General features: G+C 39.8%; 1 protein-coding gene across 3 annotated transcripts in view; it reads left to right on the top strand.

The window, feature by feature from the left end:
• MMP16 (matrix metallopeptidase 16) overlaps positions 1-24,804 on the top strand; it is a 178,993-nt gene that overhangs the window by 104,854 nt on the left and 49,335 nt on the right. For all 3 annotated transcript variants that reach the window (XM_081919749.1, XM_081919750.1, XM_081919751.1), the window contains 2 exons: positions 13,589-13,750; positions 17,571-17,785. In XM_081919749.1, the coding sequence (XP_081775875.1) occupies positions 13,589-13,750; positions 17,571-17,785 (377 nt within the window). The remainder of the gene's footprint in view (positions 1-13,588; positions 13,751-17,570; positions 17,786-24,804) is intronic.

Consider the following 24,804-nt stretch of genomic DNA (forward strand, 5'->3'; position numbering starts at 1 on the left):
TCCTGTCGCACAATTTCCTACCTCACAGAGACGATGAGCTTGGCTTTATTTTGAACATACTGTATGCTCTAAAACGATGTAAAGATTTATCTCCTGGTTAATGTTATGTCTGGGAATTATTATTTTTAAAGCTAATAGCATATATTGTAACTTTTGGTGCGTGAACAGATATTAGGGCTGGGGGATATATTGATATAATGTCCAATGCTGATTTGAAGTCCATATCATGATATCGGTTTCATAATTTTTGACCTGGCAATATATTGTGAATCATGGTGTGTGTGTGTGTGTGTGAGAGAGAGAGAGAGAGAGAGAGAGAGAGAGAGAGAGAGAGCGCTGTGCAAAAATCACTGTGGGGAATCGTGAAGCCATCCAGTGCCTCTACATAGCTCCATCCTTATTGCAGACATTGTGATATATCGGTATATCGTGATGTTTAGCTGGTGATATATCACGATGCTGAAAACCAGGTGCAACTTTTTAAAACTTTGTCAAACTTTATTGTCTGGATTTTCACTTTTTGAAAACCCTAGCATTACCATCTGGGACACCCCATTCTACACATGGTAAAGGAATAGCATCTGATTTCATAGCTATCCAAACTCAATTACTCTCTGGCATTAACTGTATTAACTCTTGGTCTGCCAAATGTTTGCACAACCAAGAAGGGACCCCTGCCCATCTTCTTTACTCATTCTTGACATACAATGCTCTTTTATCTCCACCCCCGTGCCCCAGTATTTATAGGGATTTGCAGAGTCCTATATAGGGATTCAGTAGCTGGAATCTTGCCTGCTGCATCTGTATGGACACCAAAAATAAATATCTGATTAGCTGTAGGAAATTGAGAAATACGTCCACTCACTATTTCGCTATGTATAAATTCGGTTGGAGGTTCCAGGTGAGGTGAATCATACTGGTTCATAACACAGAGCAAACACATCTGTGTTTATTTGCTCCTTATTATAAATATATATTTTTTAATCTCCAAGAGTTTTTCAGTACTCTTTTGCTACCATCAAAAGAGATAATCGGAAACTGGAACCACATGATTATATAGGTTTGCACGGAATAACATATGAGGATGGGGCTATTGGAAATTCACACTGCAAGTATTGTTCAAAAAATAAGAATACTTTGATTAAGATAGGTAAGCAAATTAAAGCTGGTGGTTAATTAGATGATTTAGGCTGCAATTCTACAGTCACTTACCTCGGAACAAATCCCATTGAACCCAGTGGCTCTTACTTCTGAGTAGTCTCATTTTAGGATTGCACTGCACATTAAATGGATTTGCTTGCTGCATGATGTCTGGTTCAAACAATATGCTTTTTAAGGCAGAATAGTTATCTGTGATGTCTGTAAAAGGAAGGAACTATATCCTGAACTCAAATTAAAATAAAAAAAAATTCCTTCCAGTAGCACGTTAAAGACCAACTAAGTCTTAGTTGGTCTTTAAGGTGCTACTGGAAGGAATTTTTTTTGTTTTGACTATGGCAGACCAACACAGCTACCTATCTGTAACTCAAATTAAAATGTCCTTCAAGGAGAAAAAGCTAGAATTGGTAATTAAGGCTTTATGAGCACACAAAATGTATATTGAGGTTTATTGATTGGTTTGGGGTAACTGTGGACACTTTTTTTCTTTTCTTTTTCAGGGATCCACCCTCCCCCCCCCCCCCACTCGGGCTTTTATTGAACAATGTTTGCATTTAAATATCCGTAACAAGGATTTAATCTAATACTACCTAGGATGAGCCGAGCATAGTAACACATCTAAATGGTGCAATTTTTTTTCAGCGTGGCAGGCTCAATAAGACAGCAGTTTATTGATCTTAACTATCACAGAAACCTATAGGATTCTCACTTATGTCAGATGAAATCCTATCCCCTTGACAGCAAAATGAACTCTGCCGCTCATGGTTTACTGTGTACTTAGAGCTTTAAATCTCACCTCGGCATCAGATGAAGCATTTGGTAATCCACGAACCTCAATAGCAAAGCAGCAGCAGAAGAAAATGCTATGGGATAGAATGTTAATTAAAGGCCTAACCGGAGAAACACGTCAGATACCCACTGCAATGCATTTCCTTTGATCTGCTCACTCAAGATCAAATTTACAAATGGTTTTGGAATTGACTCTTTTTCGCTTTGTTGTGGGTCTTGCAGTGTAGGAGTTGGTGTTAAAGCCAAAGCATCTTGGATCAAAATTCTGGGTTCTCAAGCTGGTACAAGGGACATGGTTGATTACTGCAGCTGCGCTGAGGGAGGCACTGTTTACTGTATCTCTAGGCTTTTTTAAGAGATACTGATGCAAGGGAAAGTTGCACTTTGAAGGGGGAGATATTAGAGTGGCTGCAGCTGTGCTGCTTCATCTTGCCAAACCACTGTTACCACAGTTTAATAATATTGGGTTGTCTAGCAATAAGTCATGATACTAGGATATGTGAAATGTTTGTAGATGTAAGGCTCTAATTGCCAAATTCTAAACCTTTGTGATTGGTGGGGTATAGTTACAGTGTCTGCACCACTGAGGGTGGCATCGTCGTCGTGCTAGCTCAACATCACAAATTATCAGCACTCTCCTCTTCTGAAGTAGTTATTTCCTGGTGCAGCAGTTCTCAGCATCAGGCATAAATGTCACTTGAGGCATTATTGGGTCAACATCACATCACAGAGTCTTGCCCCAATGTCCCTTTTCTACAACGTGATGCCTGGAAGCATATTCAGAACGTGTTTCTTAGACAAGAGGAAATAATCTACTCTGCAGGTTATCAAACAAGATGATGATGACATATATGTGTGTGTGGCCAATAGTGCAGAACACTATAATAATTCAGTAACAAATTCAGATTGCTGGGTATTAATCAATACAGTATATTATAGTGCTTTTGAATTGCATTCACACCAGCAGGAATTTGTGCAATCTGCTAAAGAAAGTTATATGAAGAGGAAATGTAACCTGGTACAGCACACCTATCAACTATCACTGCTTGTACTCCCCTTCAACAATGTATATATCAACAATTTATATTCCAACTAACTAGATCTGCTAGCAGAAGTCCATGCAAGACTTTTCCAAGTGCAACAGGGTCTCCCCCCCCCCGTTTTTCACTGAAAAATGCTCAGTGAGAGTGTTGAGAGAAACTCCTGAATGAAACACAAAGGAGGGAGGGAAGAGATTGTTCCATCAGGCAAGCAGAAATGCTTATGCCTTATACTAAGGGAGTGATCTCCTTAGTGCTAAATTGAATTGCTCCCTTAGCTGTGTACAGTGAAGTTAAATCTGAAAGGTCACTTAAAATGCCTTCTGGAAAAGGTCTTTACCAAGTACCAAAGGTTCAACAGGTAGGGGTTCCATCTGATCTCAAATGGGAGGGAGTTTCACAGAATTAGGCCCAAACATATGAGCTGTACGCAGAATTCTGTTAGCAAAACAGGGCTTTCCCTTCCTTCTCCTCCTAGCCTCTCCAGTCATACTCCAGTTTACTTCCATCAGGTACTAAATCAGTAATGGCCACAGTAACTTTTTAGTTATTAGTTAAATTTTTCACTAAAGAAATGTCACTGAAACTACATGGGGGTGAGGAATCACAATTCAACAGAATTAAGCTTATACAGATTCTCAAAACAACTAATTTAAATAATTAAATAATTAAAATAATTAAAATTTAAATAATTAAGAATACATTTAACCTTTTGAGTTGAGGTACAAAAATCCCCAAGCAAGGTCCCTTTGGGAAAACACTATCTTAGACATCCAAAAGTCACAGTGGAGCAAAATATATAACTAGATTAAAAGTATATTCTTCAGAGTTAGACGCTTCAGTCCCAGCTCCTGGCATAAATGGTGGTTTCTGTGAGTACAGTCCTTGTATGGTCTGCTGTCATTTAAAATATCTTATAAAACAGCCGAGAACTTCAGTGACAGTTTGTTTAAAAACGAAATTGAACTCCAGAGCGTCAAGAGGATTAGCTGGTTGAGTGATTGTTCTTCGCATGTTCCTCTGTCCTACAAGAGAGTGGGAGAATGCAACAGCTTGATTATTTAGCAAAAATGCAAATTGCCAACCCCCTTGAAAAGTACCAGGCTCATTTTCCACACTATATTGCTCTGCTAATGAAGGCAATTTGAATTTTTTGTTTCTCAAAAGAGATGAACAACTTCTTGGAGTGCTCAGTAAAACCTTAATATATTGTTGCTGCTGCTTTCATAAATCTTGCTGGAGTTACTCCTGATCTGAAAGCATTTGTATTAATTCCCAAACAACAAGGGCGATAAAGTTTTGTGGGGAAAACAAAACACCATCTAAAAGAAACAACTTGAATATTGGATTGAGGTAGCACTTCCTTTTGCTTCTAGGCTACCCGGTCTTTATGTCTTTGGATGATGGGCAGTGTAACAAACGAACCATCCAGCATCATTAAACTATTCAAAGACATTTGCTAAAGTCCAGTTGTGGCTTCCATAAGCTATTACAGAAAATTCTTACAACACTTGCAAAAGAAAATGGAGTGAGCCTAAATCAGGGCTGTAAGCTGTGAAAGTTCTCGGATCAATGGCCTTCTGAGAGTTTAAGAGGATCCTTGTTGGCTGAGCCCTCACTTCTCCTGGGAATTCGGGAGAGGTGGGACTCATCTTCCAAAATACGTACTATGTTACATGCATTCCTTGGCTCGGTGCCTTATGTGTCTCTTTGCAGCTTTACATGGCAACCAACTGTGGTAGAGCGCACATACTTGGGACTGCTGTGTAAGTGATTTTTTAAATTTTTTTTTTTTTTAAAAAAAATAATTTTTTATTCATTTTCCAAACACATAATAAAAAACAAACAAAGCACAAAACAAAGACATACAAACATTTAAACATGTATAATTTCATACTCTTATTTTCATGTACCTTCTTTCCCCTGACTTCCCCATACCTCCCTTTCGCTGCATCCTTGTTTTACATTTCTTTAGCAACTCCTCCAGTCAAAGTGATTTTTTAAATTTAACCCTTTGCCCCCTCCCAGTCTGCAATCCCTCCTGAAGCAGCTACCGTATTTTTTGCTCTATAAGACTCACTTTTTCCCTCCTAAAAAATAAGGGGAAATGTGTGTGCGTCTTATGGAGCGAATGCAGGCTGCACAGCTATCACAGAAGCCAGAACAGCAAGAGGGATTGCTGCTTTCACTGCACAGCGATCCCTCTTGCTGTTCTGGCTTCTGAGATTCAGAATATTTTTTTTTCTTGTTTTCCTCCTCCAAAAACTAGGTGTGTCTTCTGGTCTGGTGCGTCTTATAGAGCGAAAAATACGGTAATTGCATCAGGAGGGACTTGCCAGTAGCAACTTCCCTCTGCTGCAAAGGGCAGCTTTGAAGTTCCCAGTGGGGAATTCTATAGCACAGCTGATCCCTGCAGGTTGGTGGGTGTCAGCATAGACAACAAGGGTCCTGCACCAAGCTCCTCAAGGGTTCTGATCATTTCTTGGTAACTGTGTTTCCACCTGCTTCATCCCTGACATCAAATATTATGTCAGGCATGGGACAGGAGGGTAGGATTTGGGGGAAACAGTCCTGGAGGCTACAGTGGGGTCATGCTGGGTATAATTAAGGCCACAGGATGAAGGTTATCTACTTTTGTCTTATAGGCTTTGAATCGTAGAATTATAGAGTTGGAAGGAAGCGCAAGGGACATCTAGTCCAACCCGCTGCGATTCAGGAATCTTTTGCCCAACACGGGGCTCAAACCCATAACCCTGAGGTTGAGTCTCATGCTTTGCTGGCTGAGCTATTAAGAGATGGTAGCAAGAATAGGCTTCCTTATTTCAAAGTAGCCATGTCCCAGCTGCGTAAATTATTGCATCCTCCAACTTTGATTAAAGGTATCTCTGATATGAAAGCCTGATGGGGGACAGGCATTAGATGGTGAAAAACAACCTTATATCAGGTCTCCTGTACTTCTAAAATTCTTGGGCATTAATATTAGAGGACAAGCTTTTAAATTGCTCAGATGACATATCACCCGTACCCATATGTTATCAAGTAGTGTTAAGATATCTACTAGAAGAAATGTGGATATAAGGAAACTCACCTCCTCCCACCCACCCCACCCTGCCCCACTTATGGTGGTCTTACTTTCAAACATCCCTTTGAAATGAGAAAGAAAAAGTGGTCAGATATTTGCAGATATTTGATTTATGATAGATACACATTGATTTAATTTAATTAGAAATACAGTATCCCTCACCATAGTGGACTGGGCACCTGTTCAGTATGCTGCCCAGCTGATAACAGCTGATGGCCAACTTCAATGTCCCTTATCTTCCTTCTTACGGTTCTTTATCTTTAAACCAGTCTTGGCCCAGACAGCCCTTCAAACAGAGGCTGTCTTGAAATTGCCTTCAAAACCTGTTGTCCTCCTATAGCCTTTGAAATAGAGGACTTGTTCTCTGTAAAGCAAGACACATGGCTACTCTATTTTCATATATTGATTGCCTCGTCATTCTGCTGTGCTTCTGTTCTGTGCTTCTGTTTTCTTTTTAAAAAAATACTTTGCATGTCACAAACTTATTTCTCTTCTCTTTTTTCTCATTCATGTTATTCCTTTTTTGTTTTCTCCCCTTCTTTTCATTCTTTGTGTGTGTACTGGTTAGCTCTAAAAACAAGGGTTGATGATGTGATTCAGTTATACTATAATTTGTTTTCAGATAGCTGTTTTTGCATTAAAATATTTATATAAATAAAGAATATAAACTCGTATGTTGAAAGAATCCCAGCCAAGTATTCCTATCTGTCTTGTGCAAACATGCATACCCATACAGACAGAAATACAGTGGTACCTCGGTTTTCGAATGTTTTGGAAGTCAAACGTTTCAGTTTTTGAACGCCAAAAACCTGGAATGCTTCCATTTTCGAACACGCCTTGGAAGTCGAATGGCTTCCGCTGTGTGTACATGTTATTTTTTTTCATTTTTCTGCAGACCACCTTTGTGCCTTGGTTTTCGAATGTTTCAGAAGTCGAATGGTCTTCCAGAATGAATTACTTCCGAAAACCAAGGTATCACTGTACATAAAAAACTAAATGTGAGTTCAAACCAAAGAAGAGCAGACATTTCCATAATATATCACAATTAAGGATAATTTTCAATCATACTTAAACAACAAATATAGGAATAAGAATATAAAATACATGAGGTAAATGACAGAGCAGAATTTTCTTTTTATGTACAAAATGTCGTGGTTCCTCTGAGCCCTTGGAATATGATCAGGAATGGGAGGTACCTGAAAGCGAGGGACTCAGAAGGAGAAGTTGGGGTAAGAGGCTATGTAGCAGAGCCCACATGAGTAAGTGCCCTCTACCCCCAGGTGAATCCAGACCTGATGAGGTAGTAGACCTGGGGCTGCCCCTTCCCTCAAGGGTGCTCAGGGATGCAGCCTGCTGTGACTGGACAGGAAAGTTTTGAAGATGAGGCACTCCTAGCAACCTCTCCCAAGGAGAGGTGGTGCATAAAGAGAAGGGAGGAGACTCGCTTCCCTCAAAAAAGCACCTTTCTCTGGGTCAAGAATGCTAATAGGGGCAGGGTTTTTCACGAGAGCTGAACTTTCTCCACCTCTGCTTCAAAGCTTGCCAGGTAGGCAGGGAAACTTATTGGATAATAATAATAATAATAATAATAATAATAATAATAATAATAATAATTTATTTATACCCCACCCATCTGGCTGGGCTTCCCCAGCCACTCTGGGCAGCTTCCAAAAAAATATTAAAATACTATAATACATCAAACTTTAAAAGCTTCCTTAAACAGGGCTGCCTTCAGATGTCTTCTAAAAGTCTGGTAGTTGTTCTCTTTGACATCTGGTGGGAGGAAGGCGCCACTACCGAGAAGGCCATCTGCCTGGTTCCCTGCACCTTGGCTTCTCACAGTGAGGGAACTGCTAGAAGGCCCTTGGTGCTGGACCTCAGTGTCCGGGTAGAATGATGGGGGGGGACGCTCCTTCATATATACTGGACCAAAGCCTTTTAGGGCTTTAAAGGTCAGCACCAACTCTTTGAATTGTGCTCGGAAACGTCCTGGGAGCCAATGTAGGTCTTTCAAGACCAGTGTTATGTGGTCTCTGCAGCCGCTCCCATGTAGTCTTGCAACTCCTGCTGCTAATTTGGACTCTCAAATCTCCTTTGTTCTTTGACTGGACGTATTGTTGCTATTCCTCTGTAGTGTAAGAGCACCTGGATTAAATTCGGTTCTTTCTAGCTGCTGAGTTTGTAATGAAATTTTACTTTTTTTACTTAACTACAAAAAATTGACTGGTTTTGGACGGGAGCCAGAACAACACACACACATTATATAAAAATGTAATGGTTATAATAATTCTTATCATGCTGTGCCCCTAGTAAACAGTGTTCCTTAAATCCGGAGGTATGTTCATTTCAGAGTTATTACCTTTCTTTGGCTGTCATTTTATCTCAGTATAGAAAGAGTCCCTCCTAGAGACTTATAGAGATGTACTTCATCTAGTTTAACCCAATTGCTTAGCAAATCACCAAATCTAGCTAATCTGATTTAATCAAGAATTAAATTAGATTGAATGAATCAACATTAGGGATGTGAAGACAGCTAGGAAGGCTACAGTTCAGTACATTTTACTAGAGGCAAGTCCTTGTAAACATCCTGAGGAAGGGCAATTTCTGTGCATTGTCAAAATGGCTTAGAAGATGAGGAGCTTAAAAGCTAATCACCTCTTTCCTCTGGTATTCCCACACATTCTTAGCTGAGGGACAAATGGTTTCTTACAGAGACAACCTCTTTTTATAGATTACCACATATATTCTGTGTTCGAAATGTACATCATTTCATTTTTAACATGCAGTGTGCGTCTCTCTCAGAAGCAGAATAAAATCAGGGTTAATTATCTGAGTTTCAGGAAAGGAGCATGCCTTTTACTTTTTTGCAAGCTTGTGATTTAGGCATTATTTTAAATAATATGGGGAACTTGCAGGTCATCTGCTTTAACTCTTAGAAACTTGAAGAAAACCTTCATGCTTATTAAGCTGCAATACTGGCATTTTGTGCATACATTTTCACATTTGTGTCCACCCATGGCCTCTTTTCATCAGTCTCCCCGATATGAAAAGTGACTTAAATCCCATAGAGTAATATAAATTAATTGTCTTTTAACAGAACTCACCAATTTCTGAGTATTGTAGAAACACAGGGTTCATATTAAACATACTTCAAATCTATACAGGCTGAGCTCAGTCATTTATTTATTTATTTTCATTTTCAATGGTGTGCTAGCAGCCAGGAGAAATTTATGAAAAAAATAAAACCCCAACCTCTGTTGAACTGCAGATAATCAGCTTCTAGTAAATTTCACATTGCTGCCAGCTCAGTTGACACAGTAGACCCAAGCTATGCTGCAGGAACCTGCACCAGCGGAATCTCAAAGATGAATCCCCTGGGGGAGCCAAGTGTCTCAACTGTAGATATATCACATGTGGCATTGAGACACAACAAGAGAGAGGACTTCAGGCAGAGATGCTTGAAAGCGCAACATTCACATTCTTGGTATCTGATACAGCAATGATGCAAGTAAGCTGGTGAGTTAGGGTGGAATTGATCGAGCATTGATCCTGCACAAGTTTTCATTCATCTCAGTAGCAATTGGCCTGCACAGAAACATTGCTTGCCATATACAGTTTGTGTAAACACCCACTTTCAACGTGATAGATTATTAGCTGTGTTTTGAAAAAAGGTATCCTGTTCTCACTATATCAATAACAAATGTGTCTTCTTCATTACATATTTGCCCAATTGTTGCCCTTAATGATAGAGTAACTTCATGTACAAGTAAACCCCATTACCCCCAAACTTATATGCTACATTTATGTTTAATACAGACAGTTCAGAGCATTTCCTCTGAGAAATGAATAGCTCTATGGATTAGCCAAGAGCTCCCTCAGCCTGTCTAGTCATTCCCCATCTTGATTAGAAAACCTTTGTGTAAATTTGTCATAGGCAAACTATTATTTCCACATTGGCTTGAACATGTATACATTTGTTTTTATTCCATGGGATTTGGGGTGGGCAACCCAGGAATTATACTTGGCTGTTCTGTGGAGCACTAAACATCTCACAGAAGGAGGTAACTGGAATGATCAGTGCAACCTAGGCAGTGAGAACACATATAATAGTGCAACTCGATTTCAGGGCAACGGGTGGATTTCAATGCACGGAATGACTGCTTGTTTGAATTAGATCCAAGAATCACAAAGTACACAACTTGAATTGTATCTTCTTCTTCTTTTAATCATTTATAGCATCTGAAAGGGCCTGAACTTTCAGTGGTACAAAATATAATATGACAGAATGCAACAAACAAAAACCACACACACCAAAACCCGAAGTCTTTTAGGTTTTTAAGTTCTGTAGTATTGGGTATGTTGTAATACTATAGTTGGGAGCGAGTGGATCAAAATAGTTCTTTTCCCTCCAGCATGAGATCCAGCTCTGATATAGATTTGGGCCCTTCTCAGGTGAGAGATGGGAGAGGGCTATTAGTTCAGCAGGGGTTGGGCATGTGTATAGTATATAGTGGCATTTGTATAGTGTGTATAGTGTCTCAACTATTAGGCATTCTTTTTATCCAAAGCTTGGCAGTGACCCTTTGTTATGGGGGATGTCATATTGTTGAGTATGAGTGCTTCACGTTTACATGGTTGACATAGGTATTGGTTGAGGTACTGAATGTTTGTAGTGGTAATGTGAACTTGGATGAAAATTGTATCTTTGTTGTGATATTTGAAAATTTATATTATACTGCCTTGTAGTGCTCTGATTATATTTATATTATTCTTATGGACACGAATATTCTTTATGTATTTTGTTACATGTTAGATGGATTTATTTGACATAGCTTTATTATGGGCTGTGTGTGTATGCATATCTTTAAACACACCTATGTATTTAGTTATTGTAAACCGCTTCAAGATGCTTTGGATGGTAAGCGGTATATAAATGAAATGAATTAATGCATGGAATGTAAATTTCGCAGGTTGCCTTACTGCCGATAGAGGAAGTCAGTGGGTTAAAGTAGTTACGGGAGGAATGCTATTTGCTCGTTACTGGAAACTAGGATTTATTTTTGCTGTTTGTTCGTGGTTTATCAGGTTTCCTGAATGTCTTCAAACATCCAGTGTTGTAATAACAGTCAACATAAAGATAGAATAAAATTATGTCTTCTTTAGAATCAAACTCATTCGCACAATGTGGCTGTTTGAGTGCTTGTTGGGGCTAAGAGGTCTGAACACCTTAAATCAATTTTGTGCCCGTTGGCATTATACTAGTGTGTTTCCAGGGCCAGTTGAAAGAACTGCTCTTGACCTTTCTTTCTTTCTTAAATTTATATTTTGCTTTTCTTCTCTCATGGAATCCAAGGTGGTATGTCTATGGTTCCCAGGTTCATAGAATTGTAGAGTTGGAAGGGATTCAAATAGTCATCTAGTCCAATGCACTACAACGCTCTCCAATGTGGACATTATACTTCTGTTGTTGCAGCCTAGAATAGCATTACTCCCCCCCCCCCCGCTACTGCATCACCTTGTTGACTCATATTCAGCTTGTGGCCCACTAAAACCCCTGGATCCTTTTCACATGTACTATTGGCAAGCCAGTAGTTATATTTGTGCAGCTGGTCCTTGCCAGTAGTTCTTCCTGCCTAAGTGCAGAACCTTACATCTGTTGCTGTTGTCACCCATTCAGGCACAAACCAGATCCTGTACTGCTTAGCTTCAGCAAAGTCCTGGCTGTGTGTACCTTAAACTATACCCCTTTGTGTTAATGGTATCATTATTATCACAAAGCTTTGAATGTAATGTAATTTTATATCATCCTTTTCCACCTTGAGGGGATTTCATGCAGAAATTAACACTATATATAAAGGAAATAAAATATCAAGTCATTTAGCTTCACATGGCTTTGCAGGTAGACAGGACAACAGTAAAGTAGAATAAACATGGCTCACATATAAGCCCATTGTGTATATTCATTTAGACAATGAAATAGCTTTGAGACAATGCTCCGGGAGGAAACAAACCAGCTAAATCCAAGCAAGGAAGTGCCAATTCAATTTCTATTGAAATTCCCCTTGATTTTCTCATCATTGTGAACACTTGGTTAATTTAGTTTGTCCCCCTATGCTCTAATTCGGAAGAGCGACCTTGAACTCTGATAAAATGGTGCTTTGAGGGAATGATTCATAAAACAAAACAGACTTAATTTTTTTAAATAACAACAATCATCATCACATACCACTACTTCAGCTGCCCAGGATCTTGAAAGCGTCATTTGAAACATATATTGGTACACTCATTTGTGAAACTTGTGCTTTGAAAATAAGTCCCCCAGTTGTATTGCAGAGTCTAGTTCTGGGGTTGTTGAAACTTAACATGGTAATATGTCACTATTCAGCTTTTGTAAGCACTTCTGCAATTTGGGATATTTGGGGTAAGGCTCACCTGCTGCCTTCATTACTTATCTTTTGGCACCGGCGAAAATGTTTCTCTGTAACCAAGCCTTTTGCTGATTAATATCCTGTCCTTTTAAATGTGTTGTGGGAAGGTGGTTTTGGGTTTGCTTTTGTTCTTGTTTTCATTATGTATTTTGTGTTCTCGTTTTGTATTTTTACAAAATGAGATCCCCTGTGATCTTCGGATGAAGGGCAGTATCCAGATTTAATAAATGATAATAATTGGCAAATAAGCTTGCATTCATATACTTGATGAATTGTTACTACTTACTGTAGCCTTTGTTATGAAATATGCAGCTTCATGAAGGCAAGCAAGTCTATTTTTCACCAAGTGCTTACCATGAAAAGTTTGCTCCCAGATGTTTAAAAAAACTCAAAAATACAGTTGTGGAAATCATTATTATTATTTTTCAGTTTCATTACATTTTTCAGTACAAGTCCCCCCCCCCACTTACATGGGGGTTATGTTCAGGGGCCCAGCACAAATAAGTGAGAATTGCATAGGTGGGGAGCACCCTCTCAACACTCTTTAAGCTCCCTCTCTGCCACACACTCTCCAATCCAGACCCAAAATACTGTATCCATAAATAGCCACAATTAGAATTGTTGCTCTAGGGCTGGCTGGAGGCTGGAGGATGTGCTAGCACATGCATTCACAGCTAGGTGGGGAGACTGGATAGCCAAAACAAAACCCCACTGTGTTTCGTCTCTTTTGGATTTTCTCCTCCCTCACTGCTGTCGTGTTTGGGCTTCAGGGAGGGTCTCCTCATGAACCAAGAGGACTCTCCAGCTCTTTCCCGCTTTTTCCAGGTTTGAATCAAATTATTATTATTTATTTCCCAGCATCACACGTATAGTCAGCCACACATGAGTCAATCACACAGAAGAAGAGCATACTTAAGATTCCTTTGGGAGCTTTTGACTCGTAAAGCAGGGAGCCTGAGGAAGTGTGGGGTGGTCATGTCTAAACTGTAGGCAAAATGATTTGAAGTCATTCAAGAAGTGCTTTGTGTCAAATACAGTGAATGCATTGATAAGGCAGTTTTAAAACTTTCCTCTTTCTTCTTTTCCTCCAGGGAACGATTTGTTTCTAGTTGCAGTTCATGAACTGGGACATGCTTTGGGTCTGGAGCATTCAAATGACCCTACTGCCATCATGGCTCCATTTTACCAGTACATGGAAACCGACAACTTCAAACTACCTAATGATGATTTGCAGGGAATCCAAAAGATATATGGTAAGCTGGTTATTTCTTTAAAATATTAAAAAAATTCTAATGGGGATGGGTCACTTCCAGATATATACACTGCTACAGTGTTGTGCACACTATGCATCCATTGAAGGTTGTATATCTGCTTATGCACTCCTTGTGTGCACACTATCTGTTTCCTTCATTGAAGTGAATGAGGCAACCCACTTGTTTAAAAACTCCATGTATGGGTAGGCAAACTAAGGCCCAGGGGCCGGATTTTGCCCAATCACATTCTAAATCCAGCCTGCAGATGGTCTGGGAATCAGCGTGTTTTTACATGAGTAGAATGTGTCCTTTTATTTAAAATGCATCTCTGGTTTATTTGTGGGCCATAGGAATTCATTCATATATATATTTTTCCAAAATATAGTCTGCCCCCCCCCCCAAGATCTGAGGGACAGTGGACTAGCCCCCTGCTGAAAAAGTTTGCTGATGCCTGCATTAGAGCATGTTTAGAATGTTAAAAGAAGGGGTAGATGTCTCTTAAACATTTCTGGGAATTACCTTACTATTTCAAGTCAGACTTTGTAGCTTGAGGGTTGTGCTTACAACTGAACAAATATGAACATGCAAACTACAATAACTATTTGTTCTTGTTGTTTGTATCCATTTCCTTGAAGGGGTTTTAATTCTGTGTTGAGATAAAGCCAAGGGCTTTTGCCAAACCACCATGTTTCAAATACTGTTCACAAGTTGAACTGAAATCCACACTTAACAGCAACAATGTTCTTCAATATTTAACCAAGTAGTACAAATATTTTTTATTCAAGGAGAACCTAGACTTCTCTTAAAATATTAATATTTCCTCTTTCCTTTGCCCTTCTCTTTCCTCTTTCTTCTATCTTATTGCTTATATCTGCTCTAGTCGTCTTAGAAACATAGTAAGCTGACTTCCTCCAGGACAAACCATTGGCTCAGTCTTCATTTGTTTTCAGCTCCTGGTCCTTCTTCACTCCAGCCATCCTTTCCATTTGATTGCTTCACTGAAGCACTTGCTTGCACTTGACTCACAGAATTGTGGAGTTGGAAGGGACCTTGAGGATTGTCTAGTCCGACCCCCTGCAGTGCAGGAATCTTTCACCCAACATGGGGCTCTAACCCACGACCCCGAGCTTAAGAGAGCCATGCTCTACCAACTGAGCTCCTCTCTTGACTCATTCCAATATATCCTTACAGAAGTTCATCATAATTTTCCTTTTTTTTTCTTTCACACCAGGCAAATTGAGTTCCTCTCTCCATTAAGTACTAGAAATGCCAGATCATCCCCCTAAAGATAAGCAAAACAAGTAGTATTTATTCTGAGCCTATACCACTGCTAAGGTAGTAAATCACCAAAACAACTCTTTTCAGGGTTGAGTTTTGCCCAAAGGTTTTCAAATATTCTGCATGCAATTTAGATCCATGCAGAAATAAATTCAGCAAACACATATCATTAGAGGGGGTGAGGATGGACACATCATTTGGTTTTGCACTCCCCCCGCCAGGTACTCCAGGTACCACCAAAATGGTGTAGGATCAGCACTGCCATTTTTTAATTTGCCTCCTGACATCTTTGATTTCTGTTCATTTATCCATTGTGGCTTCTTGTATTTTAAAGTTTGATTTAAAATTCTGTTTAAGACTTTTATTTGCACCAAAATGTTTGCTGTTCCTTCCTCTTTCTCTCTCCTTTACTCTCTCTCTCTTTTCTGAAAAATGTGTGTGTATGTTTTAGTTTGCAAGCTGCTTCAGGCAGAGAGGAATATTCTCTTGCTCCAATGTGCACTGTTGAACTGGGTGCTAAGCATTGGGTGCATTGATATAAGATTATATAGGAGCAGCATGGTAGATGCCACTCTGTTGCATATGTGTTATCATATCCAGGCTGCTCCACAGAGGAAATTAAATGGTTGGGTTTCTCCTGTGTGGTTAAGCAGAAGAAGATGTTTTCTATGACCTCATGAGTCTAGACAGAAGGGCCAGACAAGGTTATTTTGCCTTCATACTAAATACCAGTATCTAGCAGCTGTAAGCTGTACTTTGAAGAGTTTTATTGCCCTTGGGAAGTTAAACATGACATCACTAGCAAATATCACGTGGAAACTCTAGTTTGGATTTAGCATTTTTCAACCAGATATTGTCTCCTGGAAGATACCTGATTCTGCTGCCACAGTGATAAAATCAACAATGGCCTTTGTTTTACTATTTAGATTAAATATTGTTCACTGGTTCATTGGTTTCCTTAGGTAAGAAGCTGTAGACTGAATCAGTGACTTGTTAAGGATAGTTGTTATGAAGGTTTTGTCAATAAGTATTTAGGGTTGTATTCAACTATGTCATACCCAGAGTGGACTTAAGATGGGCTAGAACTCCCAGCATCCCTGACCAGCAGAAGTAAGGAAGCCCAGGCCAAGAATCACATACCATTGGCTCTTGTCGCTCTTTGTTTTATATTTTATATTTGTTTTAGTAGTTTAAAAATGTAAACCACCTTTGGTCCCCCACCCCACAGCATGACACCATAACTACGAAGTGCCTTCTAGCAACCTGGTAGCTTCATTTCACCATGACAATTGAAAGATTATCCATGGACCTGTCAAATGAAATCCTCCAAACCAGGTATGGGGAACCTTTGGCCCTCCAGATATTGTCCTCTCATCAATCCTAGCAAGCATGGCCAATGGTCAGCAGTGATTGACGTTTCAGCTCAGTAATGTCTGGAGAGCGAAAGGTTCTCCACACCTGCTCTAACCCACAGGTTATTGTCCTTGGCAAATATCTTGTGGCGGGAGATTCCACAACTTAATGACATTTTGCATGAAGAAACACTTTGTTTTTGTCTTCCCTGAATCTACTGCCAGTTTTAGTGGATGACCGCAAATTGCAGTGTTCTTAGAGAGGAAGAGAAATGCCTATCTCCACGTATTTCACACCATGCATACTTTTGTAAACCACAGTGATGGCTTCCTTGGCAGAGGAAACGGATGTTCAGTGAAACCTGCAGTCTAGAATGATGCAGTCCAAACACAAGTTTGCCTCCTCAGCCACTATTTGTGATGACTAGACATTAGATCCCAATTTTAATCAGGCACCAGCTGTTCAGAATCTGTTATACACAGGTTCTTCTTTGAGAACTTCTTGTCCAGGGAGAGTAGTGGTTGCCCTAAGTATGATTTGGCTTCAGTGAACAAGGCAGTATAAAATAGCTGGAGCTACTGGTAACTTACAGCAAATCAAAATAGCAAAAATTCAGTAACCCAAATTATGCACATTCAGCATGACCGGAATTATGCGAAGTTGATTAGATCTAATTAATTCAGTGTGATTAGTCTGGCCTTGAAGCTAGCAACTAATTCCAATTTGTCCATTTCCCAATTTATAGTAAAGAAGGAAATACACTGGCAGCAGACATTTTTTGCTACCGTGTATTAAGACTTATCTCTGCTGCTAAGAAGTTTAGCAATCATTTTTTTTTAAAGAAAAACGGAAAAAGTTACAGGGCTGCAAGCTCTAATCAGCTACTCAAGTGTGATTAATTAACTTAAGCTTTAACTGCAGATTACTGTTTGAACATTTCCATCCCAATTAATTGGTAGGATTGGCGATAAAGGCTGTGGAACTCAGCCATACCATAGTTTTAAGGGCCACAAGCAATCCACTGTTGAGATACCAGCTCCCTTTATTTGCCAGATTTTCTGTGCAAATTTGCTTGTTTCGTGTGGGTTTAATTTGCAGCTCCTGTGCAATTCAGCTCATGGCATCATCAACTGAACAGTATGCAGTCTCCTAGACGTTAATCTGCTAGTATCATTTTTTCCCTCCAAAGGGCCACCTGACAAACTCCCGCCACCAACAAGACCTCTGCCAACAGTGCCCCCACATCGTTCTGTCCCTCCAGCAGATCCACGGAAGAATGACAGGCCTAAACCTCCACGGCCACCCACAGGAGACAAGCCTTCTTACCCTGGAGCCAAGCCCAACATCTGCGATGGAAATTTTAACACTCTAGCCATTCTTCGTCGGGAAATGTTTGTTTTCAAGGTAGGAGGCTGCTCTTTTATTGTTAGATTAAGTGACAACATTTCTGCCTTTTCGAAAACCGCCTCTCATTCATCATGCCTCTACTCCTGAGCTTTCTTGCTGTTCTAAAGTTCAAGAAAGAAACAAGGAAATAAACACCTGAATGGCTTAAATGTCTAACAGAGGAAAGGCTGGAGTCTTCTATTTTGGGGAATGAATTAATGTCAGCAGAAAGTTGCAATGCTTCAAAATTTAATGGTAAGTAAACGCTGAATGCTGTGCAGAGATAAAAAGGCATAATTCAAGTCATGAATAGAAGCTAATAGGGATGATTTTGTTGGGAACTTAGCCACTTCCAGGCTCATTGCTGTTATTGTGTTTTCTTTACAAGAACCCTGTAATTTAACTTTATAATTAGATCAGTCCCTTTATAAAGGCTGTTTGTCATTGTGCTGTGGTTGCCTTGATACATTTTTTTCTAGTGGAAGCCTGTGTTAGAAGAGGCCCTTCACAGGTGTTGTGGGCTTTTTGTGCTGTTGCTGCTCTTTGGTTGGCTCGGTTGTCATATTGTTTGGAGATGTATCCATATGGTGACATCCTGTGGACTGGAAAGCCTTCTGGGCAGGCATGGTAGAGCAAAGATTTCACTAATGATTCAAACACAACAAACAAAAGCAAATCTCATTACTGGAAAAGAATATCGATCTGGCACACCACCCTGTGATGTTGCCAAAATGTATCATTTAGTATGTTCAATGAGTTTTCTGAGGGATAGTGTTCTGCAAATTCTCCATATTAAGCGTAGGAACATAATCTACATTATTTAACTGAAAAATCCCAATGTGCCCACCTACCTAAAAAGGTTGGTGACTCTTTTCTACAATGAATGTTGATATACTCCAGGAAGTATGGGAAGAGACTTTGTGTGAACAAAAGAAAGAAGAAAGAAAGGATCAGATGTATGAATGTTTGTCTTCTTCCTACTGACTGAAATTCTGTTCTCAATACCAATTCAATGCCACCCCTTGGAGGATTGGTAGCTTCTTCTCCATAGAAGTAACCTTACATTGGCAGTGTACATCAAGTGGACTGATGGACTTGCATCGGTACTTTCCACCATAATCCACAGCCAATGGTGATTCAACACAGGTGATTCTGCCATTTTGCATAATATGTAACAGGACTCATTGCAAATGTGTCAATTTCAGTGATAACATCTCAAGAGTTAAAGCATTTTGGAGTCGATTAAATTGAAATGCTTTAGGTAACTAAGCATTACATAATAGTGCCACTTAACAGAATGTACGTCATGGTTTCCTGTGGTTACTCCTTTTCACAAAATAGATAACTCGTAGGTAGGTGATTCTATATAATTTCATTTCAGGTATTCAGTTGAAAGCATAAAAAGCATATTTTCCTTTTTTTAAATTGTGACTTCTTTGATTCCCACTTCTAAGAGATGCCCCAACTCTTTGAATCATCTCCTCAAACATTTGTGTGCTTTTCTTTGTAGGGCCTTGTGGCCATCCATCTTTGTGAATGAAGCAGAAAGGTTAAGGAAGAATCTCATTTTCTAAGTTGACATTAAGCAGGATATTAAAATACCTACCTCTTTGTTGCACCATCCATCTTATGAACAAAGGAACATGCCCTAATTTGTTTTACACACAGCTAAATTATTCAGTGCATCACTAATACTAATCTTATTCCTTGCCTATGCCTGTGACTTTAGACAAAGAGATCAATTGTAATTTCTATCCAGGTTCTATCTTTTAATTATAAAATAATAACAGTAGTTATTAAGGCAGACTAGTTTCATTTGACTGATTATGGTATACAGGTCTACTAAGAAGTAAGCCCCATTTAATTCAGTGGAACGTTCTGCCTAGGAAGGGTTCATGCGAATTTACCTTAAAATGGTGAATTTATTATACATTGCATTTATTATACATTTACAAGACTCTTAACATCTTGGGTCCAGGATACTTTAAGTGCCTGACTTCTTATATCCCCAATCGGTCACTGAGATCTTCAGAGGATCCCTCATGGCCCAGATGTATGGCTTGTATCCACCAGGAGCCATGTGTTCAGGACTCTGGGCCCAACTCTGTGGAACCCCTGTTGAGATCAGAGAGGCCTCCCCACTCTTGAATGTGCATCACCTAATGAGAAGTTTTATTTTTAATTTCAACAGGCATTTTAAGTATGTTTTCTGATCTTATGGATAACTGATTTTATTTTTATTGTAACTTTTTAAACCTTACCCTACCTCACTTAAGGGACGCAGGTGGCGCTGTGGGTTAAACCACAGAGCCTAGGACTTGCCGATCAGAAGGTTAGCGGTTCGAATCCCTGCGACGGGGTGAGCTCCTGTTGCTCAGTCCCTGCTCCTGCCCACCTAGCAGTTGGAAAGCACGTCAAAGTGCAAGTAGATAAATAGGTACCGCTCTGGCAGGAAGGTAAACGGCGTTTCCGTGCGCTGCTCTGGTTCTCCAGAAGCGGCTTAGTCATGCTGCCCACATGACCCAGAAGCTATACGCCGGCTCCCTCGGCCAATAAAGCGAGATGAGCGCCGCAACCCCAGAGTCAGTCACGACTGAACCTAATGGTCAGGGGTCCCTTTACCTTTAGCTTTACCTTACTTAGAGCAGGTGTGAGGAACCTTTGGACCTCCAGTTGTTGCTGAATTAGAACTCCCACCAGCCCTAGCAAGCCTGGCCATGGGGTAAGCTAAAGATTCCCCAGACCTGACTTACAGACTGAGGTGTGAAGCAGTATGTAAATGGTTGAGATAGATAGATAGGAGGAAAGAACAATAAATTGATACCATTGATTTAAAATACTGTATGGTGTTCAGTTACCTGAAAAATGGTCATAATGCACAACTCTGGGGTGGTATTCAGACCTCTTGAAATTGATGGTCCTAACTTAGCCAGGTTCATTAATTTCAGTGGTTCTACTCAGAGTAAAACTTAGTTGAATATCACCCATAGTTGTCTTTTTGTGCCTGTTCAGTTGTTATATACAATTCAACCATCTTTATATCCAGCATAAGTTCAAAGTAGTACTATACATTTAGTACTATGCATTTGTTTTTATTTATTTAACAAAATGTTAAATGCTTGACTGTAGTCTAACTTCTAAGTGGTTTGGCGTGAAATCAAAACATGAGTGTTCCAAATTACCCAAGAGGATGGTGCTTGGTCATTATTTGCGGATTATGCAGAAGGTCAGTGGCTCCCTGCTTGGATTGGGGTGGGATGCTATGCATCATCTTTTGGGGTGGGTTTAATTGTACATAGGCTAGGCTGCCCGCTTCCTTTTTTTCCAACTTTGAAATCATCCCTGTTCCCTTGCTTCCCTCTTTGAGTACTGTTCAGTCTATCCATTTGTCTATCAATCCTTCTTTCAATGTGCTTTTGGTGGTTTTCCATTTTACTTTGTGAAGTGATTTGACTGAGAAACAATAGCTTGTTCCAATGCCACTCATTAAGTTTCATGGTTGAGTGGGATTTTGAAACCAGGCGTTGTAGTCGCTTATGTTTTACTCAGAGTAGACCCATTGAAATTAATAGACCTAAGTTAGTTTTGCTCATTATTTTCAATGGGTCTACTCTGAGTAGGACTCGCATTGAATGCAGGCAGCCTCAGGGCTCCTAGCAGATTAAATCTAATGTGCACACTGGCTTGCCTATAGAGGCCTGCTTTATTTTCCCCATAAAGAGTATTCTTTGGCTAGTGACAAAATATTTTGTGAAGAATTAACGTGTGCTCCTTCAGCAATTCAAGCAAAATATGTTTCCTATCACTGCAGCTGTCAAGAAACATTGCAACGTCTTTTTCCTGCAGTGTAAGACAGGCCAAATTTGACTTTATTGCGGTGAAATGGTAGCTGTCGTCACCTCTGCCCATTAGTTTAGTCTGCACTACCTTTCATATGAAACTCTGTGCATGTAATTAAAATTCCATTTTAGTTTGAGCAACAGCCCTATTAAACTGAAGGGAAAAGAGGTAGAGAGAGAAGGTATCACTGCAAACAATATGACATTAATTGGTTTTGATGAATATGCTGTTTCTCATTAGCAGATTAGTAATTTCACTATAAACGGATTTGGGGATAGGAAATTAAAGATTAAGAATGGAGGATAAAGTGGCATTGAGGAGGGAAGGAAAAGCACCAGTATTTTATTATTATTGTTTCTAAAGTGATAGGTATTTATTTATCCCATACCTCTTCAAGATTGTTAATAGAGCTGTCTTGTGATTGCTTGACTCTGTAAATGTCTGGCCTGTCAATAGAAGCCTGGGAAATTTCTACAGAAGTATGTTATTCAAATAAAAACTTTGGATTCCAGTAGTGGAGCAGCACATTTTACTGCTGAACTGTGTGGCAGTTAGAGAGAAGGTCAAAAATGCACAGAACGCACACGTAAGCGGGTTTTACTTTTGAGCGATTGAAAGAAACAATTAGTGATCTTTTTTTAGAATAATGAACACAAAAGTGAAATAGAATCAGCTGGACTTTCAGCAGGCAGTCATCTAATGCAGCCATGAAAATTAAAGATCATACCCTAATAATACAGTTATAGTGGCTATATATAGTTTCACAGAAACAAACCACAAATTGTCCCACAGATTATCAAACTATGGTTAATTTTATGAAAGTTCCCCCCCCCTCACCTGCTCCCCTCAGACTGCCTGATATCTTGAGTACCTCATACTGACATCATCTCCTTATCTGCCTGGACAAACAGGGCAGGGAGGTTTCCTTGGGAATTTGGCCGAATGTTGCCTTCAACAGCCAAATATTATTTTGGAAATTCTCCCCACTTTCTAGCTCCAACATGGATAGCTAGACTGCCTCTGTTCTTGGGAGTGTTCATTGCAATCACCCCTTCCACTGCTAATATCTATTGCCAGTGTGACTCACCCAAAAAACTGGAGTCGTGTGCTTTGAGAATCTTTCTTTTCACGTGGAGTCAGTTTGTGGCATTAGTACAGTTGCGGAAAAATCCAGCAAGGACTGCACTGAAACACATCTGGAGTTCGTTTGCAGCTCTCTTCCCCACCCAGTTGCATCTGCAGTTGAAATGATGGACTCCACACAACACCAAAGGCACCAAGGGTTTATTCTTAAAGCAGAGATGGTCTCAACAGTTCAAGACCTACTGGTGTGGTGAGAACCGGTGTGGTGTAATGGTTAAGAGCGGTAGACTCCTAATCTGGTGAACCGGGTTTGTGTCTCCGCTCCTCCACATGCAGCTGCTGGGTGACCTTGGGCTAGTCACACTTCTCTGAAGTCTCTCAGTGCCACTCACCTCACAGAGTGTTTGTTGTGGAGAAGGAAGGGAAAAGGAGATTGTTAGCTGCTTTGAGACTCCTTCGGGTAGTGATAAAGCGGGATATCAAATCTAAACTCTTCACTATTCCTGCAGCCCTGCTGCTCTTCTGGAGTAGAGTTTCAGAGATTGTAGCAGCTGCTTGATGGAGTAGAGCAGGGATGTCCAACCAGTAGATCGCGAGCTACCATTAGATCTCTAGCTGCTCCTGGTAGATCATGGGATCCTTACCGTGTACAAAAAGTTACAAGGAAAAAGCTAAAAGACTGTGTGCAATCCTCCCCCCCAAAGTGCTCAACAACCCTGGGCACTACCCTCCTAAAAAAAACCCCTCAATAACTCTGGGCAATCCACCCACCCCACGTATGCTCCTCCTCCCTCCAATGACAATGGATAGAACACTGTCAGTTTTTTATACTTTTTATAAAAGTATATACTTTTATACTTTTTTATACTGATCCCAGTCTCTTGGGAGTTTGACGTGCCTGGAGTAGAGGACAATGTTGGAGGGAGAGTTAGCGCTGACACTGCCAATAGGTCAGTGGAAGATGACAAACGTAGGAAGACATCTGAAGGCAGCCCTCTTTAGGGAAGCTTTTAATGTTTGACAGACTATTTATTGTATTTTTATATTTTGCTGGAAGCCGCCCAGAGTGGCTGGGGTACAAATTAATAATAATAATAATAATAATAATAATAATAATAAGCATGGGACTTGAAAACAGTGATTGGAAATGGCTACAGATGATAGTTTGGGGTGAAATTCTGCTTAGCATTAACCATGATTAATGCAATAGAGAGACAAGGCAAAGCTCAGTAGGATGTGGAAATTTGAAGGACTGTGCTAAGAGAAGATTTCATCCTGCACCTGGTTCCTAGTCCCTTAATTATGAGATACAACAGGTATCTACTATTATAGTATTATACTACTATTGAAACTGGATATATTTTTGTTGCACAAAGATTTTGTATCTTAAACCTAATTTTGTTGTCAGTTGTTTTTATGCTACGTTTCCAGATCACATTGAGACTCATGTGAAAGGCAATTCAGAAATTAATAGAAATAATAGACAGCTTCACAGAAATCCGTTTTGATTCCTTTAGCAGCAGCTACATGCACAGACACATGTCTAGCAAAGATCAAAAGGTTAGCTGATGTTTTATTCGAAGGTGGTGCTTCTGCATCCCCAAAGGTCTGTGTAATTAGTCAAACAAAATCACTCTTAGTATAGATCAAATGTAGATCTCATCGAAAATATTCTATATTCTTAGGAATCAGCTTGCTTAAGGGGCCTAGGGGAAAGGTTGCTTTCAAATCTGTTCACTGCATGAACTGATTAAAAATATTCTGTTGGCGGAAGAACAAAAAAAGTGCATAATTGACAAAAATAATTACAAATATTCACAGCGAGGAATAATCTAAAATTACACTGAGACGTTTCTTCAGTTGTTTTTTTTACCACAAACAAGTGTTATCTTGTAGTATTAAAATACATTATAATGGAACCAAGGGGAATAATTGCAAGAGCACGTCAAGCACAAGGCTTAATTAAATTTTCTTGTTACTACAAAACGATAGCCTTTCAACTAATTTAGGTAGACATTTTGAGAAGCAATTGGAATTGCCTCTAGAAGCACTCTAGGAAGTGTAAGTAACAGTAACACTTCAGGGTTTTTACACCCTTGTTCTCTTGGCTTTTC

The sequence above is a fragment of the Podarcis melisellensis genome (genome assembly GCF_964234715.1).
Source record: "Podarcis melisellensis genome assembly, chromosome: 7".
In the NCBI taxonomy this organism is placed as follows: domain Eukaryota; kingdom Metazoa; phylum Chordata; class Lepidosauria; order Squamata; family Lacertidae; genus Podarcis; species Podarcis melisellensis.